This window comes from Chroicocephalus ridibundus, chromosome Z, assembly GCF_963924245.1.
Source record: "Chroicocephalus ridibundus chromosome Z, bChrRid1.1, whole genome shotgun sequence".
In the NCBI taxonomy this organism is placed as follows: domain Eukaryota; kingdom Metazoa; phylum Chordata; class Aves; order Charadriiformes; family Laridae; genus Chroicocephalus; species Chroicocephalus ridibundus.
The window spans coordinates 86,750,893-86,773,828 of record NC_086316.1 but is presented as its reverse complement, the minus strand read 5'-3'; the positions used below and the strand labels follow the sequence as shown (position 1 = coordinate 86,773,828).

Below are 22,936 nucleotides of genomic sequence, written 5' to 3'. Positions count from 1 at the left end.
TTTTCTTTAGGCTTCTAATGCTATGTGGGAATGCTTGCTTTAAGAAAATTTACCTGGACTACTTACAGAAATAAATTCTACATAACATCTGGGTTTTTCACATCTGGTGATGACAAAAAAAAGCACGCTGAGACAAAAGCACTGCTTACCGGAAGGTGACTAAGCGGCACATCCACTTGACCCAGGAAGTCGTCTCTGGTCTGTCAAACAGAAAAAAAAGGCAGAAAAAGGAGTAATTTTACATCAGAAAAGCAAACAGTTATACACATCAATCCAGTCACAATGATGCAAAACTGAAGATGGTTGAGTACCATTATTTTAACAATTACTGGTTTCTACCCCTTTATTATTGCACATTATCTGTTGTTGTAATTTATCTATTTCAGCAGAGCATTTTCTGTGACAGTCCAAAATGGCTTCTTAGTCCACAGAATGTATGTTAAGTACTGATGAAATCTGTTTCCTCTGACAACCAACGAATAATTTAAAGCACAAAGTAATAATCCACTCTTTCCATGAATTAGGCTCCACAGGCATTAAAAAGCAGAGTGAAATTACTGTTCACCACGTCATTGAAATGATTGTGTCAAATCTTTCTTTTTTTTTTCCCTTTTTTTTTAAAGGAAAACCTCATATGCACATCTGACATGGAAGGGAGGGGAACCCAATATCCAAACAGTGAAGATAGAAGTGTATGAATTGTGAAGTTTTTTCCCCAAAATAAGAAATTATTTTATTGCTTTCCCAAACAGAAACCAAAGTATTAAAACTTTTGGGTTTTTTTTTTTCCAGAATGCTGTTCCATTAATTCCGCACGCTTACTTTCTCAGGAACAGTTACAAACCCTTATAAGCAGCCTTTTCAGTAATCCTGCGTTTCCCACTTGAAGACTTGACCACTCATACGTCACTTTAAGTTAGCATGTGGATGTGGTTATATCACATTTGGGCCACATAGCGCCATCACAGATTCACTTATGCACAGTTATGTCCATACAGAAGTGATAAACACTGCTTTTCTGCATCTTCTTCACTATCTCTTTGACCACCACCTTCTCTCAGAGTGAACAAGCCAAAGACACCATCTCCCACGCAGGTAACCACCGACAAACTGACAGCATGACAGCGTGACCTGGTCTCCACCCGACTATACCTTTATTACTGGCTATTTGAACCATTATTCATACCTCCACCGACTATATTCCATACCCATTTTGCATCTATGAATATGACAGGATAAAGAGGGTCTAGAAATTCAAAGACCTCTCTGATCTTTGCAATAGTCAGTGGTTGTTGAAGATGCTTGGACTGGGCGGCATGCAGTGGCCTAATCACCCATTCACACCAACCACTCTGAAGAGCATAAAAATTCACACAGGATATCTCAGGGCACTTCTAGCAAGCCACTTACAAGGACAGGCAGAAGAAAAGGAACATGAAATACTAGCAGAGGTGGACAAACCAAGGAACACGTGTGCTGTTATCACTCACTTGACAGCTCAATAAAGCCTAGAAAGAAACAGCTCTCATCAGTATTCTGCCAAACACTCGATACAGTCAATTACACTAGATAAAACATTTCTAGATGAAAATATTTTCGTACTGAATGGAATGTGATTGCTTTAAATAAATTATAACTTTAAAGCACTGCTCAGGTGTTATCTTTACCACTTAGAGACACCTCAAAACGACTTCAGCATTTAACAATCTTTATGATTAACAGTGCCACCTGAAAATCAGAGTTGCACTGGTACCTTTTATTGTCAATTAGTCTAAATCTCAGGGGTGATTTTTCTTTAAAATGTGGCTGTTACTATCCATGCAACTTCAACACGTCCCTGTGCAAACCAACCACATACATACGGACCAGCTGATCTTCCCTGCTGGTAAGTAACAGCGGGCAACCCAGAAATCAAATCAATAAAAAGCACAGACAGTATAGTCAGGCACTGCAGGGAGAGACTCCTTTTAGCACCACGTTACCTCAAAATGCCACGTGTCTCAGTAGCTTACTGGTATTACACAGTACCCCGGAACGTGACAGAGTACTCACACACTGACAATTAATCATCACACACTCCCATCAAAATCTAGTTCCTACTGGGAATCAGAGCACCAGCAGCAGTGGACCGGCCTGCCACGCCAGGCCCAAGATAATCCGTTTTACCATCTACAGATCCTATTTCTTCAGGATAATTCTGATCTCTTCTGAAATTTTATTTAACTTTTCACAGAAACTTCACAAAAAGTTTAACAGATAGACCTAAAATACAGACTGTAAATACACGAAATCTAAAATTCATGCCACTGAATGGGGTGGTTCTGTTCTTGCAGCTACTCCATCCCAAATTCCCCTGTAACCATGACGTTATACATCAGATAACAGTAAGTCAATAAAACAGAACAATGAAGCAGAAAGCACTGAGCTTGAAAAATGAAGGGAATACTTTCCTAAAGATTTTTAAAGGCCTATTTAACTGAATACAAATCTATAATGTTTCCACAAGTAAAAATAACTCCCTTTAAAATGAATTTATTTTAAAGCCAGACAAACCATATATTGACCATCTTATGCCCCTCAATCATTTTAGTATCTTACCTAAACATGATGAACTCTAGCATTTTGATCTAGATTGGAAATGTACATTCATTGTATGAGGAATGTATGATGAATATCTACATCAAATGTAGATATTCAACAGTCAAAGAAAGGAAATTTTGGCAACAAAAGAGGTATAAAGTAGTTAAATAGCGTAAGTGTGTTTGCTTTGTGAGCTGGTCACTGTGCTCGACGGATTCTTGGTATTCATTGGGAAGATATGCATTTTCAAAAAAAAGCACACTGCATTCTTCAAAAATCAACTGTCAGGGAAAACAATTTCTCCCAGATACTGTTTATGATACCAGATATCAGCCCTAGTGATTCCCAAATAACCTGCTGCTTATTTATAACCACGCTATGCACAGAATTCCAGGAAGTGCATACTACTGCTCCAAAGCCAAGTTTACATATTTCTCATAGCAGAGCATTAAGTTTAATATTAAAATTCATATTTTACATGATAACATCCCAAGAACTCTGTTTCTACTACAAAGATAGCATAAAGTCCCGTGATCCCCAAATCACAGACACACACTGCTGTGCTATATGCCCATGGAACAACACAAAAAGAATATCTGCACCAAAGAGCCTGAGTTTTTTCCAAATTTAAGTAAAAATAGCTAACAGATTTCTTTCATCACAGAATTTTGATTAGTAAACTTCTTCCTAGCAACCACTGGAACAAGCTGGTAGCGTACACTGCTTTTAGAGAATTACTGTATTTCTCCCTTAATATTGGCAAATATCAAGTACCTTCCACCTCCTGCTTCAATACAGTTACTCAAATATCAACCACTCAGCAGAAAATATTTACACCTATTTCTAGATCTGTTCCTGCAGCTTTTAGTTCAAAAAAAACACAACTTGTGGACATGGAAAATTTTCACGTTGATTAGAAACAGGACTGACCAGACATGGGTGCAGTTTCACTATCTATGTGGGGAAGAGCGTCCCTCCTCTGTGCCCGAGATGGGGAGGACAGCCCACCATGGGCTAGTGCAGATGGTGGGGAGACAAAGAGATGAGTCTACAAAGTTCCCTTGGGGTATTTTTCTCAACAGACACACACATAGGTGACTTACACACAAGTACCAAGCCTGAGACACCCGATATATTCTGTAGTAGACATGCCATCAAGTATACCACATATTTATCTGATTTTAACATATTTAGAAATCATGAGAACTGCTGCATCTACACTGAATAACTGATTTTATCTGCTACTTCCAGATGCTCTGTAGCCTGGCTGTGGCCACAGCCACAACGGTAAACTAGGCTGTAAGAACTGTGCAAATTCCAGACTGGTGTTAAAAGTCTTCACTTCTACGCAGGCCAAGTTTTCAGGAGTGAAAAATAAAACCCAACCTCAAAAGCAGCTGAAGCAACAAAATCTGTTTGTCTGTGGATTAGAGTGGAACTGGAAAATCCTTAGTTCTAGCCTGGCTCTGTCAGTGAGCTGCAGTGACAGCTTAAAAAACTCACTTCCTCAGCTGCTCCTAGCATGGAGACGGTCACCTTTACCAGTACTACGCTTCTTATAAACTTCATCTTTATGCAATGCTTGACTATACACATACGTTTATAAGAAAAATTATTTAGGGGTGGTTAGTACATTGATATTTAGCATTTTAAGACATTTTTGTTCTGTGAAAAGAATTTTGTCTTGCAGGCCTCCACATTTCTAGTATTTAGGCATTCTCATCTCGGGGCTTCCTGCTTCCAGAAAACGCACTTCACAACCTGCATCAACCTTCTTCCTGCCCTATCGTAAATTGAATTTCCAGTACCTTATATTTCACATTTCTCATTATAACTATGTCTCTTCCTCAAACCTCCTTGTCACAAAAATAACGAGGGCTCTCCGATCCACAAGCTTGGCTGTTTGGTTGCATATTACACTGCTAATTCCCGCTCAAGTCCGACCTCCCCCCTCCAATAGCGAGTAATCCACTCTTAACAGCAAAGGCACGGGATGCAGATGCCTACCAACCTACAACTTGAAACACATTTTACCAATCAGAATTACTGAACTACTTTTCAGAGCTGTTGGCTAGAAAATGATGCTTCTATGTATGTATCACTATAACCTTTATTTTATATAGGTCATTATGTAACATATGAAGGCAAGCAGTTATTTAATATTTTTAAGCAATAAACAGAATGAAAAGTTAGTTCACTGGCGAGAGCCTGCAGCTGCCAGCAAAATCTTTACCGCCAGTTTTATTGTTCAGGTTTATGAGAAAATCTGAATGACCAGCTGGAGCTGTCAGAAATAGTCACTCAACATATGGCCTGCTCGGTGGAAGGCCCCAGCAGCCCCCGGGCTGTGTAACGCCAGCAGCCGCATCCCTGGAGGACCAGGAAACGCCCAAGTAAGGCCCTGCACAAGTGACACGGCTTGGCAAAGACCACAAAGGGACAATAAAACCGCCAGCATGCGCTGCCTTTTGGAGGGGCCGACCCCTGCCGAAATGTCACCGTGCTCTCGGTATTCACTCTGTGCTACCTGCAAGGCGCGGGCCAGGTCAGACAGGAAACGTGCTCGGCAGCGCGGGGTGGAAGCACAGCTTAGATGCTTTATAAACGGTCTTGCTGCGAATTCTAAGACAAAGTATAACAAAAGCTATCCCAAAATTTCCTATTTAGTCTTTAACACTCCAGAGCAATTTTTAGAAGTTACAGCATCCTCTGTTCCAAACGACCACTTGCCAGATGGGGCTTGGTTGGTTGGTTTCATACATTTACTTCTGAAGAGGAGAAAGTCAGTGAAAAGCTGAACCAATCTGCTTGGTAAAGAACAGACTCCCAGAAAGTTTTGGGTTTATTTTGCGCACCACATCACAAACTGACAAGTATTCCTCACCATCCACTTTAATTTGGAATTGAAGGAGGACAAAAGCCCATTTTAGAATGACAATATTTGAAAGTAACAAAAAAGCTCACAGCTATTGAGTTAGTAAATGAGCATTATTTTTAAAAACTTGTATTTATTCAGTTTTACAAAGGATGTAAAATCTCACTACTTCAAATGCTGTCCCATTTTCCTGCTAGCTCTCTCAAAATGAAAGGTAATCACTTCTATTTTTTGGCAAACACATAAATACATCTTGTCTATTTACGAAACCCGAATCTGTCCAACCATCTAGTTTATTTACGTACTGATCTTGTACAAAAGCAGTCCTAATGCAAGAATCCTTTCATTTCTCTTTCGTGTGCTCAAACGCATCAGGCACGTTAGGTATTCTGTATGCTGAATTTTCTTGAGTGTGTGACAAGTTACCCGTTACATCAATGCAGACATGGCAATGAAACCTGGTCACTATCACCAAAGGGTAGACAAAACCTCAGCTATCAGCGAATTACAATGGGAAAAAGGCTGCTTTACCTGGTGAGGTTCATGGAACCCTTCCAGTACAATACATTTGTTTTAAGCAATGTCCAACATAAGGGAAATAAAGGGAGACACTCCTGCTTTAATGCTCAAATGAGTCAGTTCTACATTAAAATATAATCTAATGTTAAATGTTTCGGCTCAATCTGCAAGTTAAAGCGATCGGTGAATATCATTCACCTCCATAAACAATACCAAAAAGTCAGTAAATCAAGTGGCTGCTGAAACGGTCAGGAGCAAAGTTAATAAAACGTCATACAAGAACCACTCAACAGAGGCCCTCAGAGTTCCCAGAAGCCTTGAGCAGAAATAGATTAACCACCCATTCTAGCCCCAAACTCACACAAATCAACTGCAAACCCAAAAGACTGCAGATAGGTATGCCGCCCCATTGCAAGGAGGACTGAAGCTGCATGGGGAGAGCCAACAGGAGGAAGGATTTCGCTATCAACCACTCGGCCATGGTGCGTATCTCAGCCAGCCAGCACAGACGGTAGTAGAAGCTCAGAAGAACCAACAATTAAAGAATGATTCACTTCTTCCTTGATGCCTTCTATATTCCCTCCCATTCTGCCTCCCAAAAACCATCAGGAAACTTCAAGGTCAACAAATTGCTTCCTCTTTGGCACAGCTCACACGGACTCTGTGTAAAGGAACCATTACACTGACAGCAGCCAGAGTGGCATGGTTCAGCCACCTGATTTTCCTTTGAATTTTGAAAAGGAGATAAGTGCAATTGAGGAGGATAAGGACAAGAACCATAATTGCTGGAAGAAAGAAGATACTAGTTAGTTTAGATAGTTTAAAATAGACTTAGAGTAAACGTATGCGTAATTTTACGATGTAGTAGAGTTTGGATTCTACCTATGGTATCATTAAAGATCAAAATTAGAAGATAGCTATCATTAAAGGCAATGGCATGAGAAAACACCTCATTAGTATTAAGTGTTATTACTAGTCAGTGACTTGGAAAGCTTTATAAAACAACAGAACTACTTCAAAATTCTAACTTGTGCCAAATAACTTACAATGTGAAACAACTGTTCAGCATGTGAGATTTAGATGACAACGTGACACTCGCAAGCCAAATGCATGTAAAAATTAGTCTGCAACTTGATCTATATCCAAACTGTAAAGCCAGTAAGAAAGGCCTGGGATAAAGTTACACCACCTGAAAAGCCCTCAGTCTAGTAGAAAGTATAGAAAGACAAGCAGCCATCAACATCTAGGTACAAACCATGAAAACATCACTGAAACTTCGGGTGGTACACATGCACCTCCATTTCACTTGGCACTGACACACAACCGGAGTCACATTTACAAAGAAAAACTATGAATAAAGCATTGTATTGATCTTAATTTCGAACATTTAAGTTTGTTATTTTCCAGAAGGGAAAGAGTCTATAGTTAACAGTTAAGCTGTTGTAGCTAATTTTTAAATAAAATTAGAGAATAATCTCAAATTCAGAAAGACAATGCTTCAAGAAGGGTTCTAATAAGCTTCCAAGAAGGACAGACATACTGATTTGTCTGAAAGAAGTGTCACACAGACAAAGCAGCTCTTTGGAGAAGGAAATGCCAAGTAAAACTGGAACACTACTCAGGACGTGTGAGATTCTAGATGAGTATGTATCAATGAAAGTCTTCCCTTAGATTTTCCTGTAAGACATGTTCTTGCAGGAGTACCTGCTTATTCCAGTTATGGAATAAAAGATAACTATTACCTCAGATGTGCACCTATTATTTAATCTTAATTCTTTTAGTATGCCTAACTAGAGTATTCACTATAAGATAAAACAGTAACCATTGCAAAGTAAGACAAGATCTGAGTAACAGCTGAGCACATATAAGGAATGACTTCAGGCAGCTTAAGTCCGCTTAGCTTTATTCCAGCCTAAATACAAACCAGAAGTTCAGAAAATAACAGAGATACAAAACAGGTCAGTCAGGACTTTCACCAAAAGGCTGCATGACTGATGCGAAGGACCTGCAGGAGGAGTGGGCAGGTCTCGCAGGTCATCAACTGGTTGCTTTTAGCTGTATAAATACCTGGCTGAGGGGAGTGAAGACGATTAAGCCAGACCTGGCAGCACCCAGCGACAGGATAAGCAGAAATAGGCAGAAATTGAAACACGGGAAATTCCATTTAAAGAGAAGACAAAACTTCTTTACTGTGAGACTGCTCCAAGACTGGAACAGGCTGCCTGAAGACACTGGATTTCCCACCACTGGAGATACTCAAAACGCAAGCGGACAAGGCCCTGAGCCACCTGCTCTGTTTGACCCAGATCTGAGCAGGGGTGGATGAGACAATCTCCAGAGGTCCCTTCCCGCCTCACCCATTCAGTGATTCTCTGACCACCAAGTAGAAACCAATGCTCTCTTTGAATTGCTTTAGTTTGGGTAAGACGGTACGGTGCCGTCTGAGCAGCTGGAGGCACAGTGCGTCGAGAGAGGCCCGCCTGCAGCTGCCGTTCTCTCCTGCCACCTGGGCTCACGCAGAGGCTCCCAGCCCCAGGCACTCAACACCTCCCGAAAACTTTACTGCTGAACTCAAGCATGCCAGGCAGCCTCGAGTAGATAATTTCCCTGTTAGCAGTTTTTTAAATACACTTTCCTGCTGAATTTTCACACATACCTTTCTGGTTTATGTTTTTATTTTCATCTTCCATCTTCATAATGATTATTCACATATATATCTCCTTGTAAGTTCTGAGAGCAGCATTAACACATTATCACACAATAGATATGTCTTAGAGGACTTGAAAAGCAAAAAAATCCTAATCAACAGAAAAATACTATTTAAAAACCCCATATGTGTACACAAACAAACATTCCTAATTCACAAATTCTCCTCCCAAGCAGACTGTAATGCTGCAATTTAGTAACAGGTCAAAGTGGTGAAATCCTGTGTTGCATCTTCAGATCCCTAAGATGCACCTCCGTCATCGACAACTGTCTCAATAGCCTTGTACTTTTGAAAACTTTCCTGTTTTTAGAAACAGAACAATATACCACATTAGTAAAACTGATCACAAATAACGCAGCACAAACTTCTGAAAATGCCTGAAAATTTTACAGTGTCCGAACAGCAGTAAAAAAAAGCATTTTGGCTCTGCTGCAAAACTTCATAAATACATACTTAGTTATGCCAAATGCACAACTCACTCTGCGTATCTTAAGACCTTCTTTCCAGGTCAATGAATTCACATCAGTGACAGGAATCTAAAAAGTCAACAGCCAGGATACTTTGCGTAGTTTCCAAGCCATCACCTGCGATGTGGTACCTCAAACACCCACACGTTGTTATGGTACCAATACAGAGATGTGATTGTGAAACTGTGTGACTCAGGAATTCACTAGATATTGGAAGTACACATCAACAGCTGCATCCAGTCATTTACTAAGTAAACATAAGAAAACAACTTAGATAAAAGATTGACTGATGTAAGAGTTCCAGTCCATGCAATGAAATTCCCATTTACAATCATTACCATCAGCGTTCAGGGACACAAGCAGACCAACTCACTCCTGATCCCACACTCCCTGGCACTGTACTATCTTGCACCTCCCATTGTGCTTGCATGAACTAGATCAAGAAATTAAGCTGGCTTTAAAACCAGAACATTCACTGCCTGATCTAGTTCGCTACGTGACCCTATTAAGAAATTCCCTGGCATAACTGAGGAGGATGGATGGTGGAGCAGAGAGTTGGAGCCAGAGCAGGAGGGGTAGGACAGACGTGTGTTGGGAACAATCACCAACGGGTTCCGACTGAACGCTCTTGTTGTGTGCAAATGTGCTGGTGGTCACCCGGGCCCGGGAACCAGCAACACCTGCCAACCACTGGAGTGACGTCATATCGTCACCTGTGGGTGAAACGGAAGTAGTGGACAGAGAGATAGGGGAGATGCAAAAAGGAAGACATTTAAAAGATACAAGAGAATCTGTACTGCTGGATGCTGACACTCCCCTGCGACCTGGAGGTGAGTCCTGATCAGCTGTGGTTACCAACAATCCACAGAAGTTTTCAGAGATGTTTTGGTTCCCTGGCCAAATACCAGATTGGGTAATAACACTCCACCCACCTACGATTCCCTTGGCATTTTCAGTTGATCATGATGTTCCCGGCTTCCTGACCTAAAAATTGTTGTGTACTATTCCTGTGCACTGCTTAAACAGATGCCACATTCCAACCCAGATATCGCTTGATTTCAGAACTGGGTGACACGATCCCTGTAGGTGATGAGGAAGCTGTTCTGAGATCACCCTCTCCCAGCAGCGCTCCATCACAAATGTGTGGAATGGAGAGGTAAATGCATGAAAAGACTGCAGAACCGTGGCTGTTGCACACTTCTGCATTGTCCTCACCAACTCTAACTGGGTTGTACTGGAGGCATGCGAATGCAAGACCTTCAAGCTGCAAACAGAGTTAGACAACAAAAAATACAAGAGGTTTTGTATTATAAACTCAGATCTCATGTCCTGTGGGTGCCTGAAGGTCAAATCTTCATTTTCTGTTGTTTAGCTCCTCATCTTTCTCTCGTGCCTAACGCCAGGAGCTCCTGGCCAGGAGAAAGACAGTCCCACAGTGGCTGCAGCCACGTGCCCCGTCACCCAACCAAACAAGGCTGCGGGGCTATTATCATTATGGGACAATTTTAACACTGGCAGCCTTAGTTGCAAAGAACGATCAGTATGTCAGCGTACATCAGCCCCTCAAGGTGCAGAAGTGCACGAGGCTTTGGGGACATACAGCCAAGCTTTAAGCTGATATTTTCTAAAAGCCAAAAGCTAATGGCACAGTTTAAGCGGGAAGAAACTGGCAAAATACACAACCTGGCAAAGAAAACCACAAGACTGTAGAGAGGTGGTTACCACCAGTGAGCAAATTCAGCAGCCACATTGTTAGAGCACAAAGTGTAAAATTAAGCAAGAATTAAGGAAATTTTACTTATGTATCACTTAAGCCCTGCTCTTGAGCTATGATGTACCATCCCTGCCGAGTGCCAGGGAAGCCATTCCAAGAGTTAAAGACTGTCCCACTTATATAGCACCAAATTGTCACAACATAAATAGGAGAGAGCTGCACATACCAAAAAGAAAAATACCAACACAACAGCAGAAAATACCTGCTGCCTTTAGATAAAACTACATAAAATCACACATCTTACCTTGATAGAGAAAACTCATTTCCCCCCCCGCCCTTAATTAGCAAACACAGAAACACATTACAGTGGTATAACAACGTAGCAAAGTCCCGGTCTTGTTACTTCATGAACAAAACCAGCATTCATTTGATAAAAGCAATTACTCTAATATAGGAAACCATTGTTGCATTAAAAATATTTTTACAGGTAACACAATAAAAATCACTCAGTTTGCCCTCAACAGGGGAACACGCTTAAAGAAAACAACAGAAGCAACAACAAACTAAGACACATACGTTCCCTTCTCCACACAAATACAATTACTTCTCCAGTTTCCTTCTTTTGAGAGTCTCAACTCCCAGAGCCCTTCGATTTGTAATAACGTAGCTGACTGGGGAAACCACGGAACTTTGCTTTTACTGAAGGCTTTAGAAATGGAAGGGACCCCAAAAAACAAAAGAGGATTTGTGTTCATATAAGTTTGGCATTTGGGTTTGGGTTTTTTTTTGTTGAAAACTAGCAGCAAACCATGATTTTATTAATGGAAACAAAGCACATTTATCTTTAACTGCTTTTGACTATAATCTTAAAATATTATTAGCCATGACAGATGTCTTTCTACACCTAAGGCATATCAACTCCCTGATCTCATTTGCATGAATAACACTACAGTGATAAGATTTGTACAACAGAACCTTAAACTCTGGCTTCAGTTAAGGAGGAAACCTCATATACCAGTTTAATTAGCTGATTTGTCTAACTACGTACAGTCTCTCCTTCCTTCCACAATCATAATAAAAATAGCTTAAAATAAAGAAGAACTATCACTGATTCTGCATTTTAGACCAAACGAAACACCTTCTTCCTTGTAAAATTACTCCCGTACCCAGCTTTTATGAAAACTGCATTATTACAAAAGTAAGGCTAAGCTTCTTCACATACAGAACTCCTGCTTTAGCTCTGCACTTAAGACATGACGAAGAAGGAACTAAAAGCAAGGGGAGGAATAGTTAACACTAAAATGATCAGATTAGAAATCATTAGATTAGAACTAATTATAGTCTGTTACTACTAGAATTATTAGAACTTTTATTTAAAGAGTGGTATTTTAAATTGTATTCCAAACACTCACAAAATAGGTAAATAGTCATAACTCTAAACTTAGTGTTCCTAAAAGCACAACCAAGATGAAGCAGTAGTTACATCAGTCCTTACTAACCGCTTTCGTACTTGGAAAGGATTGTGCTGGAAAATGTTTTTCTCATTAGCAGCGCTGCCTTCCCAGGGAGCCAGTTCAACAGCAAATCACAGATACCCTGTCTGCTTCCAGCCTCGCCAAATACCGAGACCCCTTATTGACATCCTCCCCAGATTTCCCAAATCTCACTACCTCATCTGTGTTAGATATGCGTTCACAAAAAAGGCACCCTCAGCACCTTGTATCTTGCAGAACTCCATACTGCACTTTTCTCTTTTCTGGCAGCTTCAAACCCGCTATCGTTGTGCCTCATGCCAGCTGGGGAGAAGGCAGAAGTGTAAACTGGGCAGTGATAGCTCAAACCTGTAACTGACTAAAAGCTTTTTAGGTAGTACCTTCAGTATGTACAATTTGACTGCATCTTTCATAAACACATAAATAAAGCTTTCCTTCCCCCTTGCTGCCCTTTGCAGGAAACGCTAAGCATTGCTAAGCACTGCTCTGCACTCTGGCACGAAACACGCCAGAGCCCCGCTTCTGGGCACACCAGCCAACCCGTCCCATCCACCTCCATCCCTGTGCTCAGCACAGAGCCCCCTTTCTGGGCACGTCATCCCATCCACCTGCACCCCTGTGCTCAGCACAGAGCCCCGTTTCTGGGCACACCAGCCAACCCGTCGCATTCACCCGCACCCCTGTGCTCAGAACAGAGCCCTCCTTCTGGGCACGTCAGCCAGCCCGTCCCATCCACCTGCCCCCCTGTGCTCAGCACAGAGCCCCCCTTCTGGGCACGCCAGCCATCCCAACCCATCCCATCCACCCACATCCCTGTGCTTAACACACCGCTCCGCTCCCCATTTACTGCTAAACACACCCAACAAAGCAGCCAGCCAGGCAGCCTCCCCGCTGCGCCAGCCAGGACAGCAGAACTGCCAGAGGGACCAAAACCGATGATACACAAAAGGCACAAATCATTTGGCTTGTACTCCTAGTTCTAGCATGTATGGTGATCACAACGAGGGGATACTCATCATTCAAAAGCAGGTTGCAAATTGGCTATTCCAACAAAAAAGAGTTACCAACTTCCCCGGTACTCTAAGGATGCCACTGGAAAATTAAACTCCTAAATAACTACTGCAAACTTTCTGTTCCTGTAGAAGCTGCTCATGAGCCCAAAGGCTTGGGGTCACCCCTACACTCAGGCAGGTGCCCAAAACAAACCGGGGGTGTTTTGTTCTACTGACCAAAAGCAGACCCTTCACGTAAGGTCACAAAATGGGTAATCTCTAGGTAGCTGAAGTTTGGTAAAGTTACTTTCATCCTAAATTTTGGATTTCTTTTTTTAATGCCTGATCCAACATGTTGTTCATGACATTCAGGATAACAGTCTTTTAGTAAGTCTCTTTCCTAACGCATAACAGGTGACTTGAGAGCACACATGAATTATTGAGTTGCTTCTCCAGATTCTTTGGGTAGGTATGTATCTTCCATTTTTTAACCAATATGTCTGAATGCTAGATTATTTTTTTTTCCAATCTATTTTTTTCACTATTTCTTTTTGTGACATAATACACTCAAGATATTTATAAAAAAAAAAAAAAAGATGTTTCAGTAATTCTTTCTAGAAAGGAAAATATTTTAGAAAAAATATTTTACACTGCAAACTTAAATTTTGTTGTTAAATGTATAATTTTTTTTGGACTTGGTATTTTCTGTTTTTAAATTCATTTTTACAAATAGTTCTGCTGATAGAGGCTCCACGTGAAATTCTGATTTGGGACAGTATTTCCTACCTAACAGTAATCTAAAGGTATTTAGTGTTCGTGTTCAACTGTAAGGCATACAATTTAACCATGGAATAAAACAGAATAAATTCTGGTGGTAGTGTTTTTCCTATTGCAAATCTCGAAGGGAAGGTAGAGCAGAATACAAAGACTAGTTTATTTCCTAAACAATTATGTTCCGTTATTCATTTGTACAAAAATAAATAAATACTTACTGTTCCTTTAACAGCGTTCACAGAAACGTAATGCAAGAATAGTCTGAGTTACATTTTCGTTTCCATACTACTTTCTTTCTCAAGGCCCGGACCAGGCTGTGGTGGGGACACGCTGATGCGCAGAGCGCCTCCCCATTACTGGCTAACTTCTGCAAATTTGTCACTGACAATGCTTTGTAACCACTTGGAAACGGTAAAGAAAAAACAGGGTACTTCAGGTACATTAACAGACTCCAATAGATTTGTATGGCTTATCCTGTAGGAATTAATGATACCCCCTAGAATACTGCTGCACAGCAGAAGGAATTTATTCTCCTTCAACCACATCTATCACGTGTTAAGACTTTTACCTTAAGAGTTAACTACTGTAAACCCTCTGGTATCATTTCCATCCATTAAGGACCGTTAACGACAAACCACTGCCCAGCTGGTTCCCAGGACATTACCTACACTGGTGCACGCTTGCTCAAGACCAATGATCTTTGACAAGACCAAAACGTGTCACGTGCAGACAGAGGCCCTTCACGAATCCAACCAGAAATAAAAGACAATGTGTTTAAGTTGCAATTTCAGAGATAAGGCAGTAGCGCTCCAATCACGGCTGACTGAAAAAAGCCTATTACCTAGCAAGCGTGGACAACCAAGGCAGCTAGATCCTTAAACAGACTAAGCAAGCCGCAGTACATAAGCATAAATTATTTAAATTCTAAAATATTTCTCTTGCGTTGCCACTGCTTATTTAAACATACTGAAAAACACTGGCCACCTATGCCAAGATCTAATGCATTCCTGAAACATGACTAACATCCAAAAAAACTCTGGACAATGCCAGGGAGAAGACAGCAAGTTAAAGATTTATTCCATTCGTTATAATAAAATGGCTTCCTATTTAGATGCCTCTTATAATTAAATGTGTGACACAGGAGTGCTGGAAACAGACTTCTATTTCCTCGCTCTACCATGGGTCACAGTTATAAAAGGCTTTATCTGTGACGTATGGCAAGAGTGAATACCTGCTATTATTAGTAGTGCTGCATTAGGAACAGCCTCTGGAAAGACGAGAATCCGTGTTTCTTCTGATATTGGACAGACCAAAAGGGGAATAAGGAAAGGAGAAGTCTTGGCAGGAGGATAGAGGTGATGCCTGAGAGATGCTCAAATCGGGCCCGAGTTGTGAGAGGGTGTGGAAAATAGGAACAGAATCAATGTGCATAAGTGAAAGAATGGGTAGAAAGTCTAGAACAAATTAAATGTGTTAGGACAGTTTCTGCCCCTTGTTCTATAAGACACGAAGGAATTATTGACTAAAAAAATATTTCAGAACAAAAATGAAATAATCTTCTCATGAATTTTCATTACAACTCTTCAAGAAAGAAGAGCAAAGCACAGTGAGCAGATGACACTGAAATGGACTACAGATTCACGATGTGATAATCAAGTAAGCACCACTAAGTTCCAAAGTACCCAAAATACTGCGGATGAGATGATTTCACTTGCATCCCAAGAGCTGAAATCACACTAGCGACAAATTAAAACGAACAAGTGAAGCCATAAGTTTACAGATTCTCATTAAAATTGGGATGGGGGATCCCAACACAGCGGCCATAATGCTGAGAGAGTTGTATGTTCTTGATGACAGAAACTCATCTGTAATTGCCAAATGGAAGACAAAAAATACAGCAAAAAATGGAGCCCTTACCAGTAAGTTCCAACAGCCTGATTTACGTACTGATTTGAAGTCAGTGGCAAAAGGTGAAGTATTTGCCACCAGGAGTTCAGCTGAAGAACCACAGCTGTATTATGGAATACACTTCACCTGTTAGGGATGTTTACCTGTATTTTTTCTTTTAACGTAAGTTTCCATAGTTGAAAAAAGATGGGACAAATGTCTCTCTGTCTTTCAGCAGGTACTAATGCAGAAGGAACAGTAAGAACTGTAAGCTGCTGGGGCAATTCTGCACAACAATCTGCTCTATGACTTAACAGAAACCCCTGACCTCTCCAACCTAGAGCAGTAACTTCAGCACCCGATGCTAAACGAGTATTTCCGTAATAGTTAGCTGCAGTCAGGAGAGCAGCACAGAACTGCGGAAATCTCTAACTTGTCCAGCCCAGTTCATCTATTCAAAATCACCAGACTGCAGGTAACGGCATTGCATTTTGATAGTTAATTTGCAAAACTGTGTAACAAGCCAATCTCAACCTGTTTACTTCACATTGGCTTTGTCACATTTAAGAAAAGGGCAGCACTCTAAGAGCAAGTTTTCCAAAGAACTCTTGCTTAAACCCTTTTTTCTTGACAGAGTTAAATGAAGTAGCTTCAGGTTACACAAAGTACAATCTTGCATATAAACCTAACTTAATTGATGACTGTACTTTAAGTCAAGGTATCTATACATTTTAGCAGCATGAGGAGGACATAATGCTATAACCCATTCCGTGCAAGTCAAATCTTTTTAATTTCCCTGGGACATTTCTAGCAGCCAAAATTTCTGAGCCATCCACCAGCTGGAGGCCAGTCAATAGTGGAACACCCTAGGCATCGATACTGGGTCCTGGAGTGTTTAACATCGTAATTAGTGACCTGGCTGATAGAGAGAATGCACCCTCAGCAAGCGTGCAGGTGATGCGAACCTAGGAGAGCCTTGTGCTGCCATTCCGAGGAACCCGGACAGGCTGGAGAAACAGGCCAAGAGGAATCTCGTGGAGTTGAAAGGGAAACGCCACGTCCTGGCCTGAGGAGTAACAACCCCGTCGCCCAGGCAAGGCCCGGGGCTGAGCAGCTGGGAAGCTGCCCTGCAGAGCAGGGCTGGGGGACCTGTGCACACCAGGCCGAGTGTGGCCCAGCAGCATGTCCTTGCTGGGACGCAAAGGTGGCCAGTGGCCTGCTGGGCTGCAACCGGCAGCCGAGGGGCGAGCCTGCCCTCTGCTCAAAGGCCTCCAGCCTTCCTCACCTGAGCTACGGAGCCAGAAAATGATGGAAAAAAGTAACATTCTCTCTTGGTGTCAGGTTTGGAAAATGTGGCAAAGAAAACCAGCAAAGAAACGTTTGGTTTATGAAGCAGAAGAAAAGCACACAGACTACATGCAACGCTCCAGCAAACGGTATAGAACACAAACACAGGCACAACTCTTACTAGCTGAGGAGCTCCTCAATTTCCCAATGCATCCTACTCGGGCCTAGAAGCCTCTCCAAGAATGGTTTACTAAACTGTGCTTGAAATTCTTGGATGTTTCAAGATCTTAGCATTGTACCATCATCCTACCATTATTCTTTCCATTAATACTCTAACGGCTCTAAAAATTTTTACCAAGTGCCCCAATACTTTTTGCCCTCAAAGCTGTTATGCATGCTGCCCCTGTCAAATCAAATACATAGTGCCACTGGTATGGAGCACAGAGGCTAAGGCATTTTTCACACTGTGAGTATGTTTGAGACTGCACAGAAGCATTCACCAAGGAGTCACTGTCCCTCCTATCTAACAGAGTAAACTTTATTCAAGTTCCGTATTTTTGTGTATGAGGTACAGAATTTAGAAAACAATGACATTCAAAGTTGAAAAATTTTAGATGAGAGGCTAACTTGGTCAAATCAGAGAGCAAAATGAAGGCAGGTTTACAACAGGAGAATTGTTCCAAGGAAGAGGCTGGTGGCTCCAAAGCACAAACAGCTGCACTTTACTACTTGGAACTTTCACAGAGGCCCAAAAATTCTTCATTTGCTCAGACTCATATTTAGTATTGCTTCTTGCCTGGCAGAGGGCAGCCCTGGGGCAGATGCACAGCAGCATACTGCAGCACACGGTGTTTGTCAACTGACACACAACCTACCCACAGCTACTTGTATCATACAACCAGGAATATCGGTGGGGTGTGACCTTGAAATTCCATGTTTATACTATAGAAAAATGATGACAAATCAATACAGTGGAGAGACAGAAAACATCAACAACCTTTTTTGTTACCATGCGAAGAAAATGACTAAACAGTTATGAAACTTCACAAAACCTTGTGAAACACAGTTAAATGGAAAGTACCAGATCCATCATTGTGGGATCCAATGTGGTCCAATTAAGGGTCACAGAAATGCATTTTTTTTTCTTTCAGATGCGCAGAGTGGCGAAGATCTAAGATTGAGAACCTCGGTCAAGTTTCGTTGGAGCTGACTTGGAGCACCAACACAGAAGGGCAGCTGCCTTCATGTCCCCCCACCACTGAAGAGGTGCGGTCAGGCAGACTAAGAGCTTTTCCCATCTGCTCACAGCTCTATCCATGATGGACCACAGCCTCCAATAACTGCATTTCTCAATCAGCTCGATGCTCAAAGTTAGCGGCCATGAACGCAAGACATCATGCTCACAACACATGAATTCTGTCATCTTCCCCACAGAAGTGCCTATTTTATTTAAACTCACTCCTTGTGCACTAGCAAACACCTATCTTGCTTCCTTTCAGAATTATTCCCTATGAAGTACTGCTGCTCACGTAGCTCACCTTCAAAAACCAGTAATTCACAAAACTATAGCGAAGGGATTTCTAAAGCGAAGTGTAACTGTAGCTGGGAACTATTTCCGCTAATACTGAGAAGCAAGTGAGGTAGGCTTGGTAAACTCTGCTATGGCATACAATATCAAGCAGATTAAAGAGAGTATAATTAGCTGGCCAATTGTTCATTAATATTGCTTTATGTTGCAGACACTCTGAACCACTCAAATCACAGAGCCTTTATTGTCTCTATTACCATTTCTTCTTTTCTCCTCTTCACTAATCTATTTATCCTACTTTTTTCTTTTGCTCAAAGAGATGTCCTACTTTTTCTGTTTCTTTTCCGCATCAACAGCCGTTCAGCCTTTTATTCAGACTTCTGGATTTCCCTACACATCCGTCATGACCAATTTTGCTGTGTATGTGCTTTCTTGGCAGAAAGGGATTAAGAAATAGAATCCTCAGAAAAGCCAAGTACTGTAAGAGTAAAAATGCTCTAGTGAGCTAGGGGGGGTTATATTCCCTCTAAAGCTATTCCAATGCCTATAATATATCCTGAAGAACTGCAGCAACTGAGATCCGAAAGACGTAACAGCTCAAGATGCAGAATGTATGCAACTCTTGCCAGATTAGCAACAGGATAGCAAAAAAAGAAGTTAAAAATGGACATCGCCTTCTCTTAAAACATTAACTTTTGCCTCCTGCTGCTTCTTGAAGAAGGGAGCTGAAAAGTACGACAAATCTTTCCTATGCTGTCTTGACCATACACTAAAATTCGGCAGCGAAATCACAGGTTTAGAGCCTGTTGGAATGCAGCCGCCTTTGAAAAATGCTGACTGTGACTTGTATGGGAATTGAACATCGACGAAACCGAAAAAATACGAGTCATAATTTCCTTCTCTTAAAATCGGTCAAAAATGGAATTGCTATTTTAATAAAAAGCAGAGGGATCAGAGGTGCATCACTTCCATAACGCACAATGTATACATATTCTGCATACACACAGAATCCTAGAATCGCCTACGGTGGAAGGGGCCTTTAAGATCATCGAGAGCAATGAGGAACCTGACACTGCCAAACCCACCACATGTGTGACAAGCAAAACAGTCCACTTTGTGAATTTTCGGACTACTGATTCTTCCCTCTGCAGCCCTTCTCCCACAACTTCTGTTCAAATTTTGTGGCTTTCTCCATATAAATAAGAACAATTTTCAAGCAAAGGACTCTGCAGCAAAGAACTCTTTCAACGGTGCAAAAATGTTCTTGAAGAACAATCATATTAATCATATAAACATATCATATAAACAATCATACAAACCTTATGAAGAACGACTGAGGGAGCTGGGGTTGTTTAGCCTGGAAAAGAGGAGGCTGAGGGGAGACCTTATCACCCTCTACAACTACCTGAAAGGAGGTTGTAGAGAGATGGGGGCTGACCTCTTCTCCCTGGTGACAAGTGATAGGACGAGGGGAAACGGGTTCAAGTTACGTCAGGGGAGGTTTAGATTAGATATTAGGAGACATTTTTTCACTGAAAGGGTTATTAAACATTGGAATAGGCTGCCCAGGGAGGTGGTGGATTCACCATCTCTGGAGGTGTTTAAAAAAAGGGTAGATGGGGCACTGAGGGACATGGTTTAGAAGTGGTTTTTGTCAGGGTAGGCTAAAGGTTGGACTCGATGATCTTAAAGGTCCCTTCCAACCTCAACAATTCTATGATTCTATGATTCTATATTTTTAGTCATCCATCACACACATCATTACACTGATGTAATATTCCTCTATTACTGAATACTATTCCTGAATTTGTTTTCCTCCATATGCACACTCCCATACTAATGTCAAAGTAGCGGTAATATGTAACAAAACATGACTCAAGGCGAAATAAAAGTCCCCAATTTTCCATTCAGTAGACACACTAATTTCTGCTATTTCATCCTCTCCTTAAACACGCTATACACTTAGGCATAAGCCACTATAAACAGCTCAGGGCAGCCTGAAAGACCAGTAATCCCGGCAGTGCTTTGAAATTCACTGTAACTTGACCACATAACACAAGGTACTCAAATGACCAGAGACAGTTTTTGAAAGCCACTAAATGTTTATCTGACCCCTTGTGAACTCTTAATAAAATACTTGGCTGTACGGGCAGACAAACAACAACTAACATTTATACAAGCTACAATTCCCACTGAGAGCGCGTGGGTTACGTCCAGCTACCAGAATTACAGCTCCTTCACCTCAAAGCTGAATTCTCTTACTCTGGAGAAGGTGCATCTTTATTAGCAACATCCAAGAAAATGGCAATTGAAGTCAGCCTCAGTAAAATGTAGGCTTTTGTTTAGAAATTACACGCTAGAGCTCCAGTAGTACTTTGAAAATTCTGTTCCTCCTAACTGATGTGTGAGTGTCCTATAAATCGCCAGGGCTGAAAGGGAGCAGAAGTCCCGTTAAGCACCTTCTCCAAGTATTCCGTTATATTACATTAGGACCCATCAACATGTTTATCTTGGACCGTGATGCAGCGCTTTAGGTATGTGGCTGATGGAAGAACTGTAGACTGAGGTTAATCAACAGAGAACAGTGACAAAGGGAAAAAAAAGTCGTGAAAGTATCAGGAGGCAGAGAAATGAGATAGCAGTAACGGAATCAGAGAAAGCATGCTGACATTTATTCAGACTAAATTTTCCAACGCTACTAAGTACGTTCTTTCAACCATCTGATCCGAGTAGCACTTATGTTCAGGAAGGCATTAGACTTGGCAATGTAGTATTTTTGCTTTAATGATTTTCCTACAGTTAAGGAAAAAAACCAAAATACATAGTAAGAATTCTAAATGCCAAGTTTATCTGACCCAAGAATACATTATACCTGCTATTTATTAGAACACTGAGGGGAAACACTGCTATGGACTGACTAGAGAGAAATAGAAAACTACTGTATGTTGAGGTCATTGAAATGCTGATTAGTGGACAGTTAACTAAGGCAGTCTTCTTAATTTCTTTAAATGAATGATCATTTACAGTAATACATGCTCAACCACCTTTTTTCTTGCTGAGACAAAGAACCTTGAGACCTGCTAAATTTTAAAGGTTAGAAATAACACATTTGTTCCTGACAGAAAGGCCAGCCAAAAATTACGTTGACTTACTGGTCTTGAACGTATTCAGTTCTGAAACAGGCATGCCCATGCTGCTACAAGAGCTTGTTCAGAAGCCCCTTTGCAACTGGGGTTATATTTTGCACGGAGGAAGAATGCAGTGTCTTATTTTATACTTTAAATTGTTTGATGAATTATACTTTTACTAGACTATTCCTCAGAAATGACCTTTTGGAGAGTTCACCTACAAACAATCTATATTCTTACCCTAGCTCATACCTTACGACAGGCAACCAAAACCATATTGATTTTAACTATTTCCTTTGGTCAATGATTTTTTCCTCTAATATAACTTGTTTCTGATGGAATTTAGGAAGGTATGAAAATTCAACTTAGAATAACGTGAATTTTTGTGTAATTAACTCTCCAAGAAAAGGATAGTTACTAGTTCATGTAGATCAATCAATAATATTTACTGCAAGGTTTTTATGGTGGGCAATTACTACTATACGTTTCAGTCAGTAAAAAACCCGAACAGCAGATAACTGGTAATACACACTCTCACGGTGAAAAAGAACACAGGGAAAAAAACCTTGAAACATTTGTTTCATGTTGTGAACGTTTTTTTAAAATCAGCTACCAGTCTATTTTGTTTGTATCCTGAAATTCTGCACAAGGAGTTGATGTTCATATATATTTTAAATTTGATTATAAGAAAAAGCAGGAAGGCCAGAGCTCCAGAAATATTTGCTGCAAATGTTTGTCAGGAATGCTAATCCCCGTAAACTCAGGAACATAACAAAAGGCAAGCAAGCCCCCTCTCCAGCTCCAAGCTCACAGGGTCTCATTTGGAGGAGACGGCATTTGCTGCGGAAGGGAACACAACACAAGGCAAACACACACAGCAGCCCCATGGAGAATGGAGCTGGCGCTACAAACCGACAACTCCACATTCTTTTCTCCCTCTTCTTCCCGCATCTGTTTTGGCTGGCATCCAACACAAGAAATCCAA

The 22,936-nt window shown here is 41.1% G+C and overlaps 1 protein-coding gene across 13 annotated transcripts in view; it reads right to left on the bottom strand.

Annotated features, from left to right (window-relative positions):
* NEDD4L (NEDD4 like E3 ubiquitin protein ligase) overlaps nucleotides 1-22,936 on the bottom strand; it is a 166,923-nt gene that overhangs the window by 50,010 nt on the left and 93,977 nt on the right. For all 13 annotated transcript variants that reach the window (XR_010069120.1, XR_010069121.1, XM_063320557.1 and 10 more), the window contains one exon: nucleotides 150-200. Coding sequence is in view for 11 of the 13 variants with exons in the window: in XM_063320557.1 (XP_063176627.1) it covers nucleotides 150-200 (51 nt within the window). In the remaining 2 variants the exon portion in view is untranslated. The remainder of the gene's footprint in view (nucleotides 1-149; nucleotides 201-22,936) is intronic.